The following is a 21,737-nucleotide window of genomic DNA, read 5'->3' on the forward strand; positions in this document are numbered from 1 at the left end:
AAACTTGCGGACGCGGTATGTACAGAGTTTCGCGTGAGCAGTGGTTATTCGCGAGTGGCCTTCACTTGGACACAGTACAATTGGACACGGTGCAAATGGACACGTTACAAATGGACACGAGATTGTGCACACGGTTCAATTGGACACAGTACATTTGGACACAGTAATTTTGGATACAGTAGCTTTTGGACACATAAGAAAATACGCATTGTTTACTTGGACACCGCTCAATTGGACACTGTTCATTTGGACACCGTTCGTTTGGACACAGAAAGATGCGCACCGTTCATTTGGACACCGTTCGTTTGGACACCGTTATTTGCCCACCGTTCGTTTGGACACCGTTCATTTGCCCACCGTTCGTTTGGACACCGTTCATTTGCCCATCGTTCGTTTGGACACCGTTTATTTGTACACAGAAACATGCGCACTGTTTGTTTGAATATGTAACAGATGGAGAGAAATAAAAATCATTTTGGGAAAATATAATCAGTATTCTTATAACACTTTATACTGGTAAATCTATGTAAAATATGAAATCGTGAAAAGGAGATACATTTGAAGGTTATAATATCTGTCAAAATAAAATATATTCATACTTTTATATCTCTGATACTGATATCATTAATTTTACATTGCTTTTAGCACTTTGTTTAGCCTTTCGCATATTTGGATGTCATGCATGGATACAGTGGGTTCCGCCCCCCCCTGCGGGGGGCTCCACTTCCGGAAGATATAACCTAACCCATACCTATTTCTTATTTAAAACAAAAATTTGGTGAGGATTACGTCGTATAATTTAAATCAAATTTTGGTGTCCAAACGAACGGTGTCCAAATGAACGGTGCGCATCTTTCTGTGTCCAAACGAACGGTGTCCAAATGAACAGTGTCCAATTGAGCGGTGTCCAAGTAAACGATGCGTATTTTCTTATGTGTCCAAAAGCTACTGTATCCAAAATTACTGTGTCCAAATGCACTGTGTCCAATTGAACCGTGTGCACAATCTCGTGTCCATTTGTAACGTGTCCATTTGCACCGTGTCCAATTGTACTGTGTCCAAGTGAAGGCCACTCGTCGGTGAGTCGCGCGTCTGGTAGTATGCGGCGAGGCACACTTCACGGTGTATACCGTATACCGTACATGCAGTATATATAGGCAATGTAAAAAACTATTAGAATAATTTTATTATTTATATACAAATTTTTAATTAGTTTTTCCGTGACCAACAAACGATTGCGCATTGATTGAACTAATAAGTTTGAAACAAAAATAATATTGTATCTTTCCGGTTAACTTCACACAAAATTTTATTTTCGTATTTTCAAAAAAAATATTAATCAACAAACGTTATAATTAAGCCAACAATCACCAACAAACGATTCGTAAAAAAAAAAATTATAAAAGTGAATGTTGACCGGCTAACTTTATGGAGCTCAGATTTATGGCTCCTGCACACAGAACGCGGTAACGCTTGCCGCGCGGCAAAAAGCGATGCGGCAAACAAAAATAGTTTTTCTGGTGTTCACATAGCATACGTTAAAGATTGAAGTAAGCATGCGCAAACTATGTATATTTCCTTCATAATCTTTAATCTAGAGATACGCATATATCATATATAAAACAGATAAGATTAGATAATAACATAAAATAGAAAAGTACATATCTTAATTATAAAATTACAAAATTATTTACTTTAATTTATCATAAATATGGATGCGGCTATGCGTAAAAAATGTCGAATATTGCTGTTGGCCTTACTTTATATAAGAAGGAGAAATAAAAGAAACATTTTAAATAGACAAAAAAGAAGATATTGGATACATCCTATACTACAATTAAAACAACAACAAGGAAATTGGCATAATCTTGTTTACGAAATGAGATTACAAGATGAAGAAACATTTTTCAATTATATGAGGATGACATCTAGTATGTTTGATTATATATTATTAAGAGTTGAACCTTTCATAAAAAAAATAAAAACAAATTGGCAAGTTCCTATTCCAGCAGATGCAAGATTGTCAATGATTATACGGTACATCTATGGTAAATATACATATCCAATGAGCAGACAATAGCCCTTCCTGTTTCCTATTATCACGCGGAAAAGTTGGATCCAGTCCAACTGAATTCGAATCGTTGGCTCAGTGACTGCATATCCCGCGGTCACCTATCTCGACCTATCGATATTTGGCGTCGGTGGAAAAATGACCGGGGTCACCCGAGGTCAAATCAATCTTGAGATTTCTGCGTGCAGCGGCGGGTCTCCGATGATAGTATCGGCGCTGGTCCTCCCGCGGCTCACTCTTTACAGCGGCGATTCCCGTGCAGAAGCAGGAACGTGGAAGCATCTCGACGGGCTGAAACTTGCCGATTCGGAGTTTCTCAACGTTGATCCTTCTTCTTGGCGCTGACATCTCCTCCAACCGGGGTTGCGGTGCGGAGGACCGCGAAAACTTGTGGCACAAAAAAAAGGTTAGGATGGATATTATCGGGCACTGTCGGCAGGACGAGCACCCAGTACGCCAGAACGTTCCAATGTTATGGAGAGAACGATCTAGTCAACTTGGTACAGCGGTTTTGGCGGCAGGAAGAAGTAAGTTCCGGTGCAGCTCCACTCTCCTTGGATGAACGCCAGACAGAAGACCATTATTCAAAAACGCATTGCCGCGACGCTAATGGCAGATATGTGGTTTGGCTCCCGCTCAAAGGACCCCTCCCGGATCTTACAGAGACCAGGCGCTTCGCCGCTCGCTTGCTCGGGCAGATGGAAAAGCGTGTCACGCGTGACTCTTATTTTGGTCAGCTCTACCGCGACTTCATGTGGGAGTACGAAGTCCTGGGGCATATGTCTCCCGCTCCTCAATCGCCGAGCGAGGGAGGACTCGTGTGCTTTCTCCTACATCATGAAATGTTGCGTGCCGCGAGTTCATCGACAAAACTGCGGGTAGTGTTCAATGGGTCGCCGATAGTCGCGTCCGAGGAGTGCCTCAGCAAACGTTGATGTTGGCCCAAATCTGTTGTCCGCTTTAGCCGACATCCTGTTGCAGTGGCGTGCACATCCTGGCCTCTGACGTCGCCAAGATATATCGCCAGATGTTGATCGACCCGGCAGATCGGCACCTGCAACAAATTTTGTGACGTGACAATGAACAAAACAGTGTCACGGAGTACATGCTGAACACCGTCACTTATGGATTAGAGTGCGCCCCGTTTTTGGCGATACGCACTCTGCAACAGCTCGCAGACGACGAAAAAACTCGCTTTCCCAAAGAATCGCCCTGCGTCAGGACGTTTACGTGGACGACATCCTCGTAGGCGCTCCTTTTCTCAACGAGGCCAGGGAACTGCAGCAACAACTGGCGGAGTCGTGCTTGGCCGGCGGATTCCCTCTCAAGAAGATCAACCAACAAGCCTGCTCACCAACATCCCAGTTAAACACAAAGACCAGCGTGACTTGCTTTCATGAAAGTCGCAAGAGACTCACGCCACACTCGGTCTCCAATGGAATCCAAGGGTGGACTGCTTCTCCTTTTCCACCAAAACCATTGCAGTGTCAGTCTTCACAAAGCGATCGGTTCTGTCTTTGACAGCCCGCCTGTTCGATCCTTTGGGGTGGTTGGCTCCCACAATCGTTTGAGCGAAGATTTTGTTTTAGTCAACTTGGGGTTTTTACGTTTAGTAATCGGGTTTGCAATCGGATTAATCGCAATCATATTAACCGATTAGGAAAAAAGTGCCCTAAACTAATCGGATTTGTAAACGTGTCTATGGAGCGATTGGATTAGCTCATTAATAGGGGACTGTAGGAAAGTGCGAAAATTTCACTCGTATCGCAGAATTTTAAGAAGAAATAGAAAAGTAGGTATGTATGTACTTTTTATTATTTTCATAATAATTAACTTTTATTCTCCTTCAAATGTATATTGAGCAATAGATGTATTAATGTTTTACTGATATATTTTAAAGAAACAAATAGACTATAACCTCATCTCACTCTATTTTAATATCTTTAACATATTAGTTTTTTAAAATATTATTTTTTTCAGAGCTAATTGCAGATGGATATAAACAAGGAAAACGTGTTTGAGCAGGAACAGTTCGGTATGTATATCGTAAAACAAAGTTTTTGAGACCTCTTCAGGCCTTATTTGATGACCCGGATGACCTAGCAGTCCTCACTCCGGGACACTTCTTGATCGGATCGGCGCTCAACGCAGTTCCCTAACTGAGTTACACCGAGACGCCACCGGCTGACCAGATGGCATCTTCTGCAAAGGATCCACGATCACTTCTGGGAGCGATGGTCCAAAGAGTATCTACATTCCCTGCTCCAACGGCCGAAGTGGTGGACTGCCAACGATCAGGCGAATTGGCCTCTGCCTCCTCCGGAATGAAAGCATGCCACCGACGCGCTGGCCGCTGGCGCGGATTGTTAAAATACATCCTGGAGACGACGGCAGATCCGCTTGATAACTGTTGGCACTGCATCGTCCGAGTTGATGCGTTCAATTGCGAAAATTATTTTACTCCCAGCAAGCGATTTTAATCCTGCGGAGGAATAGCGCGCGACCAGCTCAATTCTCGAAAACAAAAAAAAATTTCTTTTCCAACAGTAGCCAAATTCACAATTTAATGCATTAATATATAGTTACCTTATTAAATATAAGTTAATGTATGTACAATCAACACACCAATAATACGCTAAATAATGCGCTCACGCATACGAATGTCTCTTACCGTCCGTCGCGCTGATGCTTTGTCTTCCCTCGGCGGATCAACTGTTTGACGCGTGGCCAACTCGAACCTAAAGGAAAAAAACAGCAATGTGAGTCGCGACAAAACGTGTTCGGGACTTACCTGCGTCACGAAAACCGCATGCCTCTTTCCTCCGTCGCTCGCCGCACGGCTGCACATCACGTGGCCACATCACTCTGCAATATCGAAAACATCGAAGCACCCCTTGCTCACAACCGCTAGCTTATTAATTGGACTCGTGTGCCACAACGTCTAACGACAGAAACGCATCGATCGCGCACGCCGTACTACTACGGCCGTGTAGTAGCGTGCGTTGTACCGCTTCATTCTCAACTAAGCGCAGCAATGTATCACCGGGCGTGCCACGGGGGCCCGACAAATTTGCCAGGGGCTCCAGACAAGACGGGCCGGATGTTTGCGATTCGACTTATTACAAGAGCGCGATAAAGAGAGAAAAAAGACGCACTCGTAATTGCCACCTGTCATGACGAAACGAGTCATGGCGCGGCACGTGCGAATTGTAGACACCGAATTAATCACCACGAAACGCCTATCAGCGCGCCGTAAATTCACATCACTGGCGCTCAATCCGGGGTTGCCAGTTAGCGGTCGGGCAAAAGGCTCGGTAATAACCGACTCATCGGAAACAATAATAATTATCGCTCTTCAAGAAGAATCTCAAAACAGTTCGAAACAAAACACGTTCAACAAAAACTGTCACTGGAAGATGCATCAGTCTCTCGAATCGACGAGATTCTTCTAAAAGGGCAAGTAATTATAAAAGCGGCATGCGGGAGGAGCGATTCACATTTCACACAAAGTCATAAGCGCAAACACATTGTTTAAACCGAGAAACCGCACTAAATTTCGGCGAAGTTTCCGCGTTGAATTTGCTCCTTCGCTCCGTTGTTCGCGGACAGCGAAATTTCGATTCCCGCATCTTGCTGAAAAGAGTTATCCATTGCTCGCGGAACGTGCAATCGCATAACCGCGCGGTTGTTGTAAATAAACTGTGAATAATGTATCTCTTGTTCTCGTTTATTAAACTTTGTTCCATTACATTGCCTGTCAAAGTTTCTAGTCGCGTTTGTCCCGTCGTTGTCCAAGATTGAATCCACGCGCTCCTCACTCGCACCACTTAATCGCAAACAACTAATATTTAAATTTTTATCTTATAAATTATTTATTGTAACGTAATTAGCATTAATACCTTTTAATTAACACTTTTTTGGGAATGGTGAGTCTATCGGTATCACCGATCGTCTTTACGTGACCTCATATACTGTTTTGTATTTAACTCAATCCTACTTAAATGTTGTATACATTCTGTTTCACATATACTCGTATCCAAAGTATTGATTCCCCATGATGTGTACTTTTCGAGATGCGTAGATTACAAAAACCAATCGTAAATTTATTTAGCATTTTCGTTAAAGTGTACAACGGAAACTCTAGTCTATAATTGGTTATATTAATTACGCATTTCGCGCAATACGCTCCATGTAAATGCCGATTTTTAGAATAGCGTAACTTCTGTTAAATTACTAGAATACGCAACCCATACAGCACTGAAGCTTGCAACAACATTGCTGCAACATTGTAATATTGCATATTGCAGTTTAATGTTGCAGAAATATTGCAAAGACATTATTTTACAATATAACTTTAGCAATGTTACAGCAACATTCCGAAAATATTACAAAAAAAGTATTCAATAATCGCTAGTTCATTCGTTTACCACTATGCGGCGCATGTTGCGCTATCTATTCCGCATTTAATTTTTAGTTAGGATGATTATATAAAGTTTACAAAGAGCGGCTAGTAAGATTAAAAAGATATAATAACTATTTTTGTTAATTTAAGTCGTATGATATGACCCCAATACAGAGGCTCAGACATTGGTCTAAGAATTCTTTTAATAGTTTCCATTCTTATATAAAATCAAAAATTTGATAATAATTTTCTAATATGCAAGATACTTCAGATTTTCATAAATAAATTTTGAGATTATATAAAGACAAGAGAGATGTGAACAAACTCGTTGTATGCGTAAATTCACCACAATCTTTTTGCAACCGGATATCTGAATATTTCGGATACAAAGAAATTGTGAATTTACACAATTGCAAATTGAGTTTTTTCTTATTTCTCTTAGATATTCTCTGTCACTGAAGGAAATCGAATGTATACTGAAAAATTTACATTTTATAATTTCGTTATTATTATAATACAGAAAAACTATATACAGCTAGATCCTGACTCTTATAGGCCTAATTTCTTATTAATTTTTTCATATGTTAAGGATATTATGTCGATAAATATACATAAAGCATTATTGCATATATATTATATTATTGTTATGTTGCTGCAATATTATATTGCAATATGTCTGTAGGCGGACATTTTACTATTGCTGCAATATCATAACAACGTTGCAGCAACATTTCGCAATGTTTCTGCAATATTGTAATCTTGCAGAAAAATGTTGCTGCAATGTTATTGCAATCTTGCGGTGCTATATGGGAAGTTACGCTTAAGATGCGAATTCATGGAACGCTCGTTTCAATGTTGCATGTGGTCACGTGACTTCGACTTGACGCTAGCGTTAAGAAAAAAAAGCTGGATTTTATCAGCTTCAACATCAAGCTGTGCTGTTAATCATATGAATGAGATTTATTTTCCTGAATCGTGCTTCTTCCAAAATAATGACAGGAAAAAATGCGTGCTAAAATCCGTGATCGTTCTATGAATATTAGATTTACCCAATAACGTTTCTTACGATAATTTCTTTTTTGCTATTTTTATAATTCATCATTTATCAGAACTGCTGCTAAAAGTTTCTTACATTGCCGATTTCGTTCTGATAATTTTTTCGTACACTCGCTAACCAAATGTAATATTTATTTCTGAATGACATGATTCACATACAATTACACATATAGTATTGATGTTACAAATTCGATGCTAAACCTTATTCATGCGTTTTTCACAATGTAGCGTTAACTTTAATCACGTGACGCTAAAAATGAGCGTCGAGCATCAGCGTGAAAAAGCACCTTTAAGTCAGACTACGCATTGAAAATTGAAGATTGAAGATTAAAAATTGGAATATGACCAATCAGAACAAAAGGGACTAAAATTTTTTTTTTCTGATTGGTCAAATTTTAATCTCGAATCTTCAATCTCAATCTTCAATACGTAGTCTGATACAGGCTTTACGCAAGTTATGCCGCATGTGACGGCACCCTTAAATTACGTATACATATTTGCGCTTGCGTGTATCCCTATTCATATGTGGCGACTGCTAGGAAATAACTAGCAATACAGAGGACGCCAGGAGCGAGACGTTGGCTAGAAAAAAGAGGCCGGAAGCGATGGCAATAGCTTCTGGGGTCTGATGATCTCGCGAGTACTTGAAAGTAGAGGCTGTTGTGATATTAGAATAAAGTTATTATATGATACATTCGACTTAAGTATTCTTCACACATATACGTTCCCACACATAACCTTTAGTAAATAACCAATTTCTGTGCTACGTCATTCTCCTAGATCCACTAGTCTGGTCTTAACTCTCAGCGTCCCTGGGGTATAGCCGGTGGAAGCAGGTTGCCTATAAAAATAGAGAGCTATCCTTTTCTCACTAACCTAGGTATAGTAAGAGAAAGAGCGACACTAAGACATAAAGACCGTATTACACTACGGGTTGCGGGTTGCGGGTTGGGGGCTTGATTGCGATTAAAGTTACGGTTTACGGTTGACGATTGCGGATTGACCAATCAGAGAAAAGCAGCTTGCTGGTTGATTGGATAATCCGTAACCGAGCCTGCAACCCGTAGTTATATATGTAATACTACTATATTGCTAGTCAAAGCTCAACGATGGCGGAAACATTACGGTGCAGATATATCAACCTCTCGCTCCTACAATACGTATACTTTACACAATGCGCATGCGCTGGCATATATAGAGAGCCTCTAGGAGAAAGAGACGCCAACCAGCCATTTCGTGATTGGCTGGCATAATATGTGCCGATTTGGTCATTGCGACGCCAATGCAGAGCAGATGGGATACGAATTCTTGGACCAACGATATCGAATGTTTAAGGTTATATTATACGCATATTACGAAATATAATGCGTAATATAACCCCAAACATTTGATATTTTCGCTCCGAGAATTTGTATCCCATCTGCTCTGCATTGGCGTCGCAATGACCAAATATATTATGCCAGCCAATCGCCAAAAGGCTGATTGGGTTGGCGCCTCTCTCTCCTAGAGGCTCTCTAGATATACTATGTCTATGGATGTATCCGTTATGATGATAAGCAAAAAGTAATCTACAAAGAAGAAGCAAAAGATATATTAGACATTTATATTTGAAACATTTATTACTCTTAAATCCATCATGACGCTTACAAATAAGGTAAGAAGAATTTTAATTATTATTTTAATTAATTACTTTTTAAAATTTATAATGTGCAAGAGAGCAATTATATATTTATTTATAATTAACCTGAATCTTTTTTCAGATGGAGATTGATGAAAAAAATGTTAAAGGAGAAGGTTTCAAACCATATTATATTACAAAGATTGAAGAATTGCAGTTAATTGTTACTGAAAAAAGTCAAAATTTAAGGAGATTGCAGGCACAGCGTAATGAATTGAATGCAAAAGGTACTTTCTTATCTTGATGATGGAAACATTATTGTTATATTTAGAAAAGTTCGACATTTTTCAATTATATAAGACGAATTATTATATATGATTATTGTAATGTCTCCTATTTTTTTATTTTTTAGTACGTATGCTGCGAGAAGAGTTACAACTCTTACAAGAGCAAGGCTCATATGTAGGGGAAGTAGTTAAACCTATGGACAAAAAGAAAGTATTAGTTAAAGTACATCCTGAAGGGAAGTTTGTAGTGGATATAGACAAGAATATTGATATTAATGATGTAACACCGAATTCGCGAGTGGCTTTGCGCAATGAGAGTTATACTCTGCATAAAATACTGCCGAATAAAGTTGATCCACTTGTTTCTCTTATGATGGTGGAGAAAGTACCAGATTCCACATATGAAATGGTTGGAGGTTTAGATAAACAAATAAAGGAAATAAAAGAAGTTATAGAGTTACCAGTCAAGCATCCAGAACTATTTGATGCTCTCGGAATTGCTCAACCTAAAGGTGTACTATTGTATGGACCACCAGGTAACAATTTATTCTATTATATAAAAATAAAGATATGTATTTGAAACTTTTAGTATTAATTTGTTACATTTATTTATTATAAATCATTAGCCATAATATATTCCATTATATCATAATAATGTAAAAAAAATCCTTAGGTACTGGTAAAACTTTACTTGCAAGAGCAGTAGCACATCATACAGAATGCACCTTTATTCGTGTATCTGGATCTGAATTAGTACAGAAATTTATTGGAGAAGGTTCGCGTATGGTTCGTGAACTTTTTGTGATGGCAAGAGAACATGCACCATCTATAATATTTATGGATGAAATTGATTCCATTGGAAGTTCCCGGATTGAATCTGGATCTGGTGGTGATAGTGAAGTATGTGTAATTATATATATATATATATATATATATATATATATATATATATATATATATATATATATATATATATTAGAATTGCAACAAATATTAAGTAACTATTCAGTATTCTGCTTATTTGGCAACATTTTGACTATTCGGCCGAACATCGAATATTAGTCTACTATTCAGCTAAATACTTCAGATTTAAATGTAAAATTGAAAGTAGAAGTAGCTAATAGTAGCTAATAAACTATTGCCACCTCAGCCGCGGATGCATTGTTTTAACATGCTCGAGTATCTAATTTATTTATTTATATATCTAATAAAATAACATTAAATAAAACATTTGTTGTTATTTAATGAAATATATTATGCGGGAAAGCGCGGTCGGGAGTGCCGCGCGCTCGCTGTATTGTTTTCGAATAGTCTATGTTGAGCCTAAAACCGTGTCTAATATTCGCCAAATATTCGAATTATTCGGCACATGACCTTGCTTAATATTCGGTATTCGATCGAATATACTATTCGTTGCATCTCTAATATATATATGTAATATATAAATTTATTTATAAATTATATATAAATATGTACAAATGTATAACTTTTCCTTTCTTAATTATATGTTAAAAATTATACTTTTAGGTTCAACGAACTATGTTAGAATTGCTTAATCAATTGGATGGTTTTGAGGCAACAAAAAACATAAAAGTCATTATGGCTACAAACAGAATTGATATCTTGGATCCTGCATTATTACGTCCTGGACGTATTGACCGTAAGATTGAATTTCCACCTCCAAATGAAGAGGCTAGATTGGACATCTTAAAAATTCATTCTAGGAAAATGAATTTGACACGAGGAATAAATCTGAGAAAAATAGCTGAACTTATGCCAGGTGCATCAGGAGCAGAAGTTAAGGTAATGAAAAATTTGATTTTTTATAATACTAATATAAGATATATAAAAAGAGTAAGTATTAAATATAAATCTAAATTTTTTTTTCTTAGGGAGATATTTTATTTCGAAAATGCTCAAAAAGAAATTGTTAATAAATAAGATTAAACAGATAAAAGTTAATATAGTGAATATATAATTTTCAATAGTTAATCGAAAAATTAGTAGATGTTAAGATAAACATCTTTTTATCATCAAAAAGAAAGAGAATTTTGGACAAATCTAGTATCTAGTAACTCAAATATGTGTATATGTTCTTCAATATAATATTGTTTATATCATAGGGTGTTTGCACCGAAGCTGGTATGTATGCTCTTAGAGAACGTCGTGTTCATGTAACTCAAGAAGATTTTGAGATGGCTGTAGCAAAGGTGATGCAGAAGGACTCCGAAAAGAACATGTCTATCAAAAAGTTATGGAAATAAATCAACTTTGCAATTTTTCAATATCACATTTTCATTAATGATTTTTAATCTATCATTGTATTATTATTTCATAGTTCAAACAATATATTTTAACCAGAATTGGAATGCTATGTATTTAAGATGTGTTAAAGTAGGACCTTCGTATGAGGTTATAGCTAAATATTTCGTTAATTACATATTAATAAAATTTATATATATTAAAATAGTGAAATTTTATTATACAACACTAAATTACTAATTATTGTATTTACAAATTTTACACTATTATTGATATTGTATAATTTAAAACAATAAGTTTTAGCTATTATATAGTAATAATAATGTCATTTATTTAATTAATTATAAGATTTCTATATACTTTAAATGGAGCAAATTGCTTTAAATTTAAGTATTTCCTTATAAAATGTAAAAAAAAAAAAACTATATTTCCTCTATTCTCAGTTAAATTACTTAATTTTCCTTTTAAATTAAAACTTTCTTATAACTACATTGTAACAAAAAAACGAATAAAAGACAGAATGCGCAATATTTTTATTTATATATGCTAGAAGAAAGGAAATTGAAGGAAAATTTTAAAATAGAGAAAACATCAGACTCCAATTTTGAAATAGAAGAAATCAATTATATTTTGTGTCTGATAAATTAAGTTTATTTTATGTAATATAGATAGAAATTGTGCGCGCGCATTAATGAAAGAATAATGAAATCTATAATCTTGTTATCATTTGTAGATGTACAATAAAAATCCCCCCCTATAGTACCATACAAAATACTTTGTATATATGTGTATGTATGCCCTTAAATATAATATTATATAAAACCCATGAGTAGAATTTATATATTATATATATATATATATTTTTTTATATTATATACAATTGTGAAATAATTTTGCATATAACTCTCAATGTGTTGATTGAATTTAACTCTAACAACTAAATGCTTCGTAAACATTAGCTCCAAGAATTTTAAACTCATTATTTAATATCAGATATTGAAGCCAATCTGCTGCTACATCTTTTGGTGTCTGATTATCTGGCACTAGACCATTTATAATAGGAATAATTTTAGCCAAAGCCATAGTAGTTTTGTTAATATTTACAAATTCACTTGACCCATTATTTGTAGCTGTTTCTTGTAAGTGTGTTGAAATTGAATTTTTGATGTTTGACTCTTCTAAATGTGATGTTTTATGTCGTGCATCATATCCATTATTGGTTTTAGAATTATTAAAATATACAGATATGTGATCCATTAATAAAACAAATCCAGTCCTGACATTCTTTTGCATTAAATCTTGTACTTCTTCGCTCTCTGATACATCTAGCATCTGATCGATTAATTTTGTATAGATAGATGTGTCATTGTTTTCAATGTTTTTTCGCAATATATAATATGTAAAATTTTTGACAGGATCCTTTGAGTTATCAGCAGATATAGAAGATGTAAGCGTCCAATAAATATGTTCCAAATCTCTCAATGTTAATTGCTCTGTCAGAGACAATGAAGCTGTGACCTCAAGAACTTTATTTTTTATAAGACTATTCAAATTCTTAATACTTTCATATATAAAGTAGCTAGAAAGTGCCATGTACTTTGCTTGTACTTCATTCCCAATAATCCCATTGTTCACATTCTGTGCATTTTTATACATATGTCCACTAATCAAAGTAACCTGAATTCGAAGAAATGTAACTAGCATTGTGTAAGAATAAATTATTACGGCCGATCGTGTAAATGCTAATATTTTTAATTGATTCCAAGATGCTATTTTATTAGTAGTACCATCTCTAAGCTGATTTATAATAGTCTCTGTATCATTTTCTTTTGTCACAGAGTTTCTTAAGTTTGCTGCAAGGCATAATATCATTTGGTTGCATGTTTTCTCTATACTTTCATAATATTGCCGTTTCTTAGTCTTTTCCACTAACATTTTTATCTCATTATCTTGCCATTCTCGAAGCTTGCGCTGTGTATAACGTGTCAAAAAAATGACACTACTAATAATGATACTTCCAGTTACAAACTTTCGCTTATGACGTTTCAAAAATCCCCAAATGCTTGAAAACATGATCAATGGTTTGTAGTTTAACAGATCTAATACACACAATATATAAATATATTACAAACTTTCTATAACTGATAGAAGACAAAGTTTGATATGTTCTCAGAATGATGAAATCATTCTATACTATCTGATTCGGGTTGTAAATTTATCGCTATACGTTCTATCCTATTTGTGATATAATTAGTAGTGTCAATGAATCTTTCCACACAATTAACAAGACACTTATGGACTTTGGGTTCTAGACGTGGTGATGGTTTGTCCATACAAGTTTCCCAGCAGATACCTGTTAATTCATGTACCAATCCCTGAAATATTATTAAATTATATGATCTAATTGTTAATTGTTCTTATATACAAACAAAAGATATATAAAAATATAAATATTGTTTGCAGATAATGGATTTAAAAATAGAAAATAAACTTTAATCAAAATATTCAAGTATCTATACCATTGAGAGAGAGAGATTAAAGTTTAAATATTTATTATTATAAAAATATATAATCAAAGTATTAATAGTAAAATAAATATTTATAGAGTTCTTTTTTTATTACAAAGCACAAAATATACAATAAATAGAAAATATCTATCTACGAATTTATTTGCGCGAATGAAACGGAACTAACTTGAAATTGTTGCTTCTTCGTCTCAGTCTCAATAAAATGTTGTAGTCGATCATCTATGATAACCTGTTTATCCGAATTTTCCGTAAAATTCATACTTCCAATTCTCGTATTCTCTTTTTTAGCAGCATTAATGTAAATTTCTAATCTAAAATACTTTTACCTTTGTACGATGATACTCGAAACCATAGATAATATATCTAAACCGAGCGTTTGCCTTTATTTAAGGAGTGGGGGTAAAAATACACGTAGAAAAGGACATACTCTGTTTCGTGCCTCTTGGGTTCTCTTTCGCTCGCACAGAGCATAGCGCTCTCTTTCGTCATGCTACGTACGAGCGAGAGAGAACGCAAGGGGCACGAAACAGAGTATGTCCTTTTTTACGTGTACCTCGTCTCCCACTCCTCAACACTCGGTCTAGATATACTATGTATATCGAAATTGATCTATATATTAAACCGATTTATATGTATATATCCCATATGCCATAATACATATAAAGTACATATAGCGTTTTCGAATGAACGGGTTAAGGCTCGGCAATAAAGTCCTATATAAGTTGCGATCGGGAAGACGCTAGAAATGCTTCGCACATTGCATTAACCAATCAGAATAAAGAAATCTTTATTCTTTATGTCCTGATTGGTCAATCAAACACTTTGAAGCATTTCTAGAGTCTTTTCGACCGCAGCCATAATCAGAGAAGCGACAATGACGTTCCGCTTGCTGATTGGTTGACCGCCACGGGCCCGTTCCACTTAACGACCGTAACGCTCATGATATCATTTCATCTTTATTGTTCACCGAAAGTTAAACAAAGACAGATAATGATCGCGAGCGTTGCAGTTGTTAAGTGGAACACGCCCTATGTTGGCGATTAATTTGCACATAGTGAATCTTACGTGCAAACTAATCGCAACCGGCGTACCGTAAGTGAGAAAAAAATATATTTGTAATGTTATTTTCTAAAAGAAAAACATTTTAAATATCTGAGATATTTTTAAGTCATTTTAGATTACACATGGACAACTGTAGGCCCAACATGGCGATCATGGGAAGCATAGAGGGGATAACAATGTTGCTTTGTGGCGACCATCTTGTCCAATGCACTAGACAACTTGTCCAATTCCCCAGATAACAGGGCACCACGAGAGGGCGACACTACTAGTCATAAGAGAACCATGCTAGTCACTAATCTTATGAGTTAGTTGTTTTGGTTAGTCAAGAAGGAACAGGAACTCTCTCGCTCGCGGTTTTTTGGTACGCGCAGAACGTCGTATATATCGAACTGTTACATTTGAGATTTATAATAAACCTTGTTATATTTGATACGAAAGTGAAGTTGATTCCGTGTCCTAAAACATTCCTCCGTTTCCCGAGAGATCATTCGCGCCTAGAGTCAGCCGACAATACTCGAGCGGTGCGATAAGTAAACACGTGGCGAGACCGCCATAGCTTCTCTGATTTATATAGGACTCTAGTCGGCAGGAGAAACAGTAGAGACCTCTCGCGGGAAGCCGTGAATTACGAATAGGTTTTTTTCGTATTATAGCTAAAGAAAATCATGTTCTAACAACAATATTCGTAATCAGTAGGATCGTAAGATTGGTACTACAAAGCGATTTTTTGGAAAAAAGAGTTAAAATAATATTTCATAAGGTGATAAACAAAAGGTACAGCTCTGGTACAGTTCATGGCGGATTAGGTGCAATTGGCTATGAGCTACATTTTATTGATTATAAATTTTTTGAGAGCCAAAATGCAAAATCCGGTTCTGTAGTGCCAATCTAAGCTTTGTAAAGAATATAGCAAAAAAAGTTAGAGGAAGAAATATGACTTCTCGAGGCTACATACGAAAAAAACGGATATCACTAGAGCTATATGCAAGGAGCAGCTAATGGGGACATATTTCTAGTAGTACACTAATCGATTGACAAAGAGAGATGATTGCGCCGTCTTTGTCTCTCTTTCATCGCGTATGTGTATAGTATTCGTATAGCACACCTAGGCATTGCGTGCACACAGATACAACCGCTAATCGGTAGACAAAGAGAGATGATTGCACCATTTTTGTCTTTCTTTCATCGCGTATGTGTGTAGCGTCCGTGAAAGCATACCGATATGTGAGTACCAAATATGCGATTATAGGAGATAATGGCTACGTTTACATGTTATCTCTAATCGGGTTTAATAACAACCGTAGTTCTAAGGCTGGCCAATCATAGTCATTCCCTTCTTCAGAAGAATATCTGTGATTGGCCAGTTTTACAACTATGGATGTTATTAAACCCGATTAAAGCCCGTATTACACTACAGGTTGCGGGCTCGGTTGCAATTGGGGTCACGGTTGATAGTTGCAGATTGACCAATCAACCGGCAAGCTGCTGTGTTCTGATTGGTCAATCCGTAATCGTCAATCGTAACTCCAACCGCAATCAAGCCCGCAACCCGTAGTGTAATACGGTCTTAAAGATGCCGTGTAACAGAACTTAATGGTCTAGTTTCCACCGAAGTATTAATTTGCATCTAGTGCGGCGTAGAATTAAATTTAAGTCGATGGAAACACGACTGACTGCGTTCATTTCACTCCCATTTCGATCTACAAGCTTTGTCGGAGTGGCAGCGAATTGACACGAAATTTAGGGCTTCGTAAAGTTAGCCGAACCACTTTAACTTTTTGATAATTAAAATTATCTAATCGTTTGGTGGTCGTTTGGTGATGATTGGTAGCTTAATTAAAACGTTTGGTGGTCAATCGTTTTTTTTTAATTAATAATTAAAATATTGGTATAAAGTTAGCCGGACATTTTTAATTTTTAGTCTAATCGATAAAATCAAGGCTTATTCGATGCAAAATCGTTAGGTGGTCATAAATCCTTTATTTACAACGTTTGATGGTCCAAAATTTATCCAAAAATTAAAAAAAACCATATGTGGTTAACTGGAAGCTGTAAAGTTAGCCGAGCAAATATATTATTGACCAACCAATTTTGTTCAAATTGGTCTTAATTGAAAGACAATCGTTTGGTGGTGATTGGTAGTCTAATTACAACGTTTGGTAGTTAATTATTAGGCTACTATGATTATAAAACCATGTGCGCTGTTTCTGCGCCTGCGCGTATCTTCGTCGTGTAATGGCTCTCGCAGCCAGCGCGATGACGCGATATCCAATGAGAGCTCTGCTTTTCAAAAAAAATAAAGCTCTCATTGGATTCGTGCGTCGCGTCATCGCGCTTATCTGCAAGAGCCATAATGCTGATATTACATTCAAACAAAATGTTTGTCGATTGGCTATCAGATGGAGAATTCGGAGAATTGTCGTACGACAAACTTTTTCAACATATTGATTGGCTGCAAAATAGAAACTTTCTTGAGTCTCTAGAAATTAGCTAATCAATGCGCTTAAAAAGTTTGTCGTACGACAAATGTAATATCGGCCTAAAGCGGCGTCTACAATAAGATTTTAAGCCCTAAGCCTTAAGAAATTGACTAATCACAGTCGAGTATTCTCCTCATACTTGACTGTGAGTGGTCAATTTTTTAAAGCTTAGGGCTTAAAATCTTATTGTAGACGCCGCTGAAGGGTAATTCAAGAGAAGTAAGAGAAATTTTGTCTCTTACTAAACCAGATGAAGAAACTGAAATTGATAATAAATCGGAAACAAAAACAAACGACAAAGATTGGTCTAATATTCCAATGGTTTCGCTCAAAGATGTAAATGTACACGCGGTGCAACAATCGGAGGAATTTCCTGATGAGAATAATCTACAAAGGCAAAAGACGAAAGATGAACTGAAAGCGATGTCCCTTTCAATTGACGATACTAGAACATCGTGGCGACCAAGCAGTGATTGACCAATTGAACAACAAGTTGAAATTTATTTTAGAGATAATTCAAGATCAGTGCCAAGAGATAAAGGAATTGCGTTGTGTGGCAAAGGTTTCTGTGGAAGATGTTGTCCACATGTTTAAAAATTTTGCTACACACTTCACCACAAATGATCTTTCGTACTCGTCGAAAGTGTGGATAGATATAAGTATAGAACTGAATGGCAAGTGGACTGCACATGATGTCTACATAGCTGTTCGAGAAAGTCGACGAGGTATTGTTACTAAAGCAAGAGACGAATTAGGAATCGTTGTTAGTAATAGCACAAGCAAGGGTGTTCGCGATACCGAATACATTGATAACTCAAATTCTATCAATGATTCTGCAATCAGTGATGGAACAGATGGAACAGGCTCAGCGGACTTCAACAACAATACATATTTGGCACCATTGTTGGAATTTGATTTGATTCTGGCAGAAGAAGAATGGGATGCAATGAAGCCGAATGCTACAGTTCAGTATGGGAGATGAAAAAAATACATTTTAACTAAAGGTGTATGGACAAACATCATAAGCATTGCTTTATGGCAACAACTCTGTGCCTTTGTATTCAAGAGAGCGAATGTACATTTGACAGCGGATAAAAACTTGTATAGTTTGAAAATACAAGGATCATGCAAAAGCAAAATATGTGGTAACAAAATCGATGGATATGGCGAAAAACACATCGATGATAATGATTTGCATCTTTGAATCAAAACTTGTGATATGCGAAATATCTTCCATGAAACAGGTTATACATGAAGGATGATGATATTGTCCATTTCTTTATATCCAATGATGCAGTCTTAAGAAATCATAAGCAGTGGTATCAACGCAGAGTACTAATTCATTTGGACCCTGATTAATACCGGACTCGCAGAAGAGATTTATCTAAAGAGAGCAGTGCTTAGAAACATTTGAGGTATCCCTGCATTTCTGAAATACATACGACCAATCGAATACTATTGTCTTCCATGAATGCCTTAGACAGTATCACAAATGTTGTGAAACAAACCCTTAATTCATATCCTAGTGTATATGTCACTGAAAATTGTTCTGGATGCATTGGTCAATCTTACTCAATGCTGTATCTAGATCCGAATCATAAAAAAATTGAAAAGAAAGGTTTTGGGACTTTGGAAGAAGCAATAAATTTCCGGCCATATATCTACAATGTGTAATGCCAAAAGTGCAAAGGGATATTACTATTACAGAAGAAGTTAAATTTCCACATTTTTATTGATTTGGATATTCGTCCACGTATACGCTTGAGCATCGCTAAGAACAGACTGGAATGTAAATTGACACAGTTACTGACAACCATCAGACTCCAAGTCGAGGAAGAATCATAGGTTACATACAGGTTAGTTTTTATTTTTAGTTTCTGTTAAAATATATTAAGTTTCCAATTATAGAATTAGGGCAAAGCACATGAAAACATGTAAAGATAAAATCTTATTTTAATCAATTCTAGATATGTTTTATGTATATTGATATAATATTACAGATATTATATGGCCGGATTCACACCTTGGCAGAAAAGCAGAGGCCAATCAGAACTCGCGCTAAAAAAGCAGAATGTATTGCTTATTTTCAACGTGAGTTCTGATTAGCTTCTGCTTTTTGGCCAAAGTGTGAATCTGGCCTATCACATAAACGAAAAAGCTGAAATATGTAGTGTGATAAATAAGCATTAAACAAGTTAACAATTTTTTTTGTACTGCAGGATACTTATAACAACTTTCAGTCTCTCATGCATGGTTTAAGGTAAAAAACGCTTTTTTTATTTTATTTTAATATATTCCTTCAATTTTCATCTTATAAAAAATATTTTTATTGTTGAAGGTACATTGCCAGATGTGGCTCAATATTCTGATTTAAATTACTTTTCGTGATATGTGGATGCAAATCATTAAAAAGTTCCCACCTTCCTGTTGAGCGACGACAGTGCGCAACGAAATGATGGATGAGAACGTCACCACTCCAGTTAATCTAGGAAAGTAATTGTGGCAATTAACAATAAATAGTAAATACATTTCATTTCATCAAACTGGGGACTGTTTATAAGAGAAGAATTATCAACTTTGATATTGATTTGGTTTAGCATTCTGAATGTATATGTGTTATTCTTTACAGTGGTTCATAAAAAGAGTATCATATTACTAGATCAATAATTAAAAATCAATAATTAAAAACGTAATTCGAATAACTTTTATAATTTTATAATGAAATATATTTTAATAGAAACTAAAAACAAACCTGTATGTAACCCATGATTCTTCCTCGACTTGTACGACAAACTTTTTAAGCGCATTAATTAGCTAATTTCTAGAGACTCAAGAAAGTTTCTATTTTGCAGCCAATCAATATGCTTAAAAAGTTTGTCGTACGACAAATGTAATATCGGCCTTAACCTGATATTACATTCATACGAATAAACAATTTCTAGAATTCTAGAGTCTCTATCGAGATTCTCCGAATTCTTCATCTGATAGCCAATCGACAAACATTTTGTTTGAATGTAATATCAGCATTATGGCTCTTGCAGATAAGCGCGATGACGCGACGCGAGAATCCAATGAGAGCTTTATTTTTTCCGAAAAGCAGAGCTCTCATTGGATATCGCGTCATCGCGCTAGTCTGCGAGAGCCATTACACGACGAAGGTACGCGCAGGCGCAGGAACAGCGCACATGGTTTTATAATCATAGTAGCCTAATAATTAACTACTAGTTTCTACCGAAGTCGTCAATCCAATTCTGTTTCGGTGCGCATCGAATTTAACGTACTGTTTCCACTGGAAGTAGAATAGAAGCGAGAAAGATCGATATTTCAGTAGAGCCAACTTAACTTTTACTTGTGAATGTAAATAAACATAATCCTTGACAATCTTTTTGTTAATTTTCCGTTTTGATGATTAATACGAACAAACGATAACTGTTACGAACATCGATATATAGATGATATATCGATTATATATTGATGCTTATAAAATAATGAAAACTAAAAGTTGGCACCATCTAGTCTCAACCGTTTCCACCGACTAAATTTCGTGTCAATTCGCTGCCACTCCGACAAAGCTTGTAGATCGAAATGGGAGTAAAATTAACGCAGTCAGTCGTGTTTCCATCGACTTAAATTTGGTTCTACGCCGCACTAGATGCGAATTAATACTTCGGTGGAAACTAGACCAATTATTGTTGTCGTTAGCGAACGATAGCCTATGAGAGTTGTGCTTTTCACCAGGATTGCTCTTGTCATTGGCTGTCGCTAATTATAACGATACCGAAAACTGTCGATAGCAAGTTATTGAATCCCACTATTGGATATCGATCATGTAACTTTTTCTCTAGGGGGAAAATGTGAAAAGTGAAATATATTAGCATTGAAATCAATGACAAAATTTTTCACTTTTCCGCTCTAGGGGAAAAGTTATTTGATCGATACCCTGAACCTGAAAATGTTTTCTGGCCTCTCGT

General features: G+C 36.1%; 4 protein-coding genes and 2 long non-coding RNA genes across 6 annotated transcripts; 3 read left to right on the top strand and 3 right to left on the bottom strand.

Moving 5' to 3' along the window:
• The first annotated feature begins 2,209 nt into the window (after positions 1-2,209).
• Positions 2,210-3,006, top strand: LOC138936696 (uncharacterized). The gene is made up of 2 exons (XM_070302310.1): positions 2,210-2,382; positions 2,511-3,006. Exons 1-2 carry the CDS (start codon positions 2,210-2,212, stop codon positions 3,004-3,006), a joined length of 669 nt encoding a protein of 222 aa, XP_070158411.1.
• On the bottom strand, positions 3,007-3,781 carry LOC138936300 (uncharacterized). Its single transcript, XR_011447367.1, has 3 exons — positions 3,490-3,781; positions 3,233-3,417; positions 3,007-3,125 (listed from the first exon to the last, which is right to left on the bottom strand). It is a non-coding gene; the product is annotated as an uncharacterized lncRNA (long non-coding RNA).
• Positions 3,782-9,068: 5,287 nt separating this feature from the next.
• On the top strand, positions 9,069-12,281 carry Rpt6 (26S proteasome regulatory subunit Rpt6). The gene is made up of 6 exons (XM_070301320.1): positions 9,069-9,183; positions 9,290-9,434; positions 9,560-9,970; positions 10,108-10,334; positions 10,962-11,237; positions 11,558-12,281. The coding sequence occupies exons 1-6, from the start codon at positions 9,166-9,168 to the stop codon at positions 11,696-11,698; spliced, it is 1,218 nt and encodes a 405-aa protein (XP_070157421.1). The 5' UTR covers positions 9,069-9,165; the 3' UTR covers positions 11,699-12,281.
• Pex3 (peroxin 3) lies at positions 11,901-13,868 on the bottom strand. The gene has a single exon (XM_070301321.1). It carries the CDS (start codon positions 13,767-13,769, stop codon positions 12,627-12,629), a length of 1,143 nt encoding a protein of 380 aa, XP_070157422.1. The 5' UTR covers positions 13,770-13,868; the 3' UTR covers positions 11,901-12,626.
• LOC138936173 (mitochondrial import inner membrane translocase subunit Tim8 A-like) lies at positions 13,779-14,740 on the bottom strand. Its single transcript, XM_070301322.1, has 2 exons — positions 14,391-14,740; positions 13,779-14,071 (listed from the first exon to the last, which is right to left on the bottom strand). The coding sequence occupies exons 1-2, from the start codon at positions 14,481-14,483 to the stop codon at positions 13,880-13,882; spliced, it is 285 nt and encodes a 94-aa protein (XP_070157423.1). The 5' UTR covers positions 14,484-14,740; the 3' UTR covers positions 13,779-13,879.
• A 4,369-nt stretch (positions 14,741-19,109) lies between these two features.
• LOC138936263 (uncharacterized) lies at positions 19,110-20,433 on the top strand. The gene is made up of 3 exons (XR_011447359.1): positions 19,110-19,622; positions 19,986-20,026; positions 20,105-20,433. It is a non-coding gene; the product is annotated as an uncharacterized lncRNA (long non-coding RNA).
• The last annotated feature ends 1,304 nt before the right edge of the window (positions 20,434-21,737 follow it).

Source organism: Polyergus mexicanus, unplaced genomic scaffold, assembly GCF_030449975.1.
Source record: "Polyergus mexicanus isolate NDT 795.1 unplaced genomic scaffold, iyPolMexi1.0 SCAF_9, whole genome shotgun sequence".
NCBI classification, from domain to species: domain Eukaryota; kingdom Metazoa; phylum Arthropoda; class Insecta; order Hymenoptera; family Formicidae; genus Polyergus; species Polyergus mexicanus.

Excerpts from the sequence above, each read along its gene's own strand:
- LOC138936696 (XM_070302310.1), top strand. The coding sequence starts at position 2,210 with ATGACCGGGGTCACCCGAGGTCAAATCAATCTTGAGATTTCTGCGTGC. Across the intron at positions 2,383-2,510 it reads CTGAAACTTGCCGATTCGGA|GACGAGCACCCAGTACGCCA; the intron begins GTTTCTCAACGT and ends CACTGTCGGCAG.
- Rpt6 (XM_070301320.1), top strand. Across the intron at positions 10,335-10,961 it reads GATCTGGTGGTGATAGTGAA|GTTCAACGAACTATGTTAGA; the intron begins GTATGTGTAATT and ends TTATACTTTTAG. Across the intron at positions 11,238-11,557 it reads CATCAGGAGCAGAAGTTAAG|GGTGTTTGCACCGAAGCTGG; the intron begins GTAATGAAAAAT and ends TTTATATCATAG.
- Pex3 (XM_070301321.1), bottom strand. The coding sequence starts at position 13,769 with ATGTTTTCAAGCATTTGGGGATTTTTGAAACGTCATAAGCGAAAGTTT.
- LOC138936173 (XM_070301322.1), bottom strand. The coding sequence starts at position 14,483 with ATGAATTTTACGGAAAATTCGGATAAACAGGTTATCATAGATGATCGA. Across the intron at positions 14,072-14,390 it reads CGAAGAAGCAACAATTTCAA|GGATTGGTACATGAATTAAC; the intron begins GTTAGTTCCGTT and ends ATAATATTTCAG.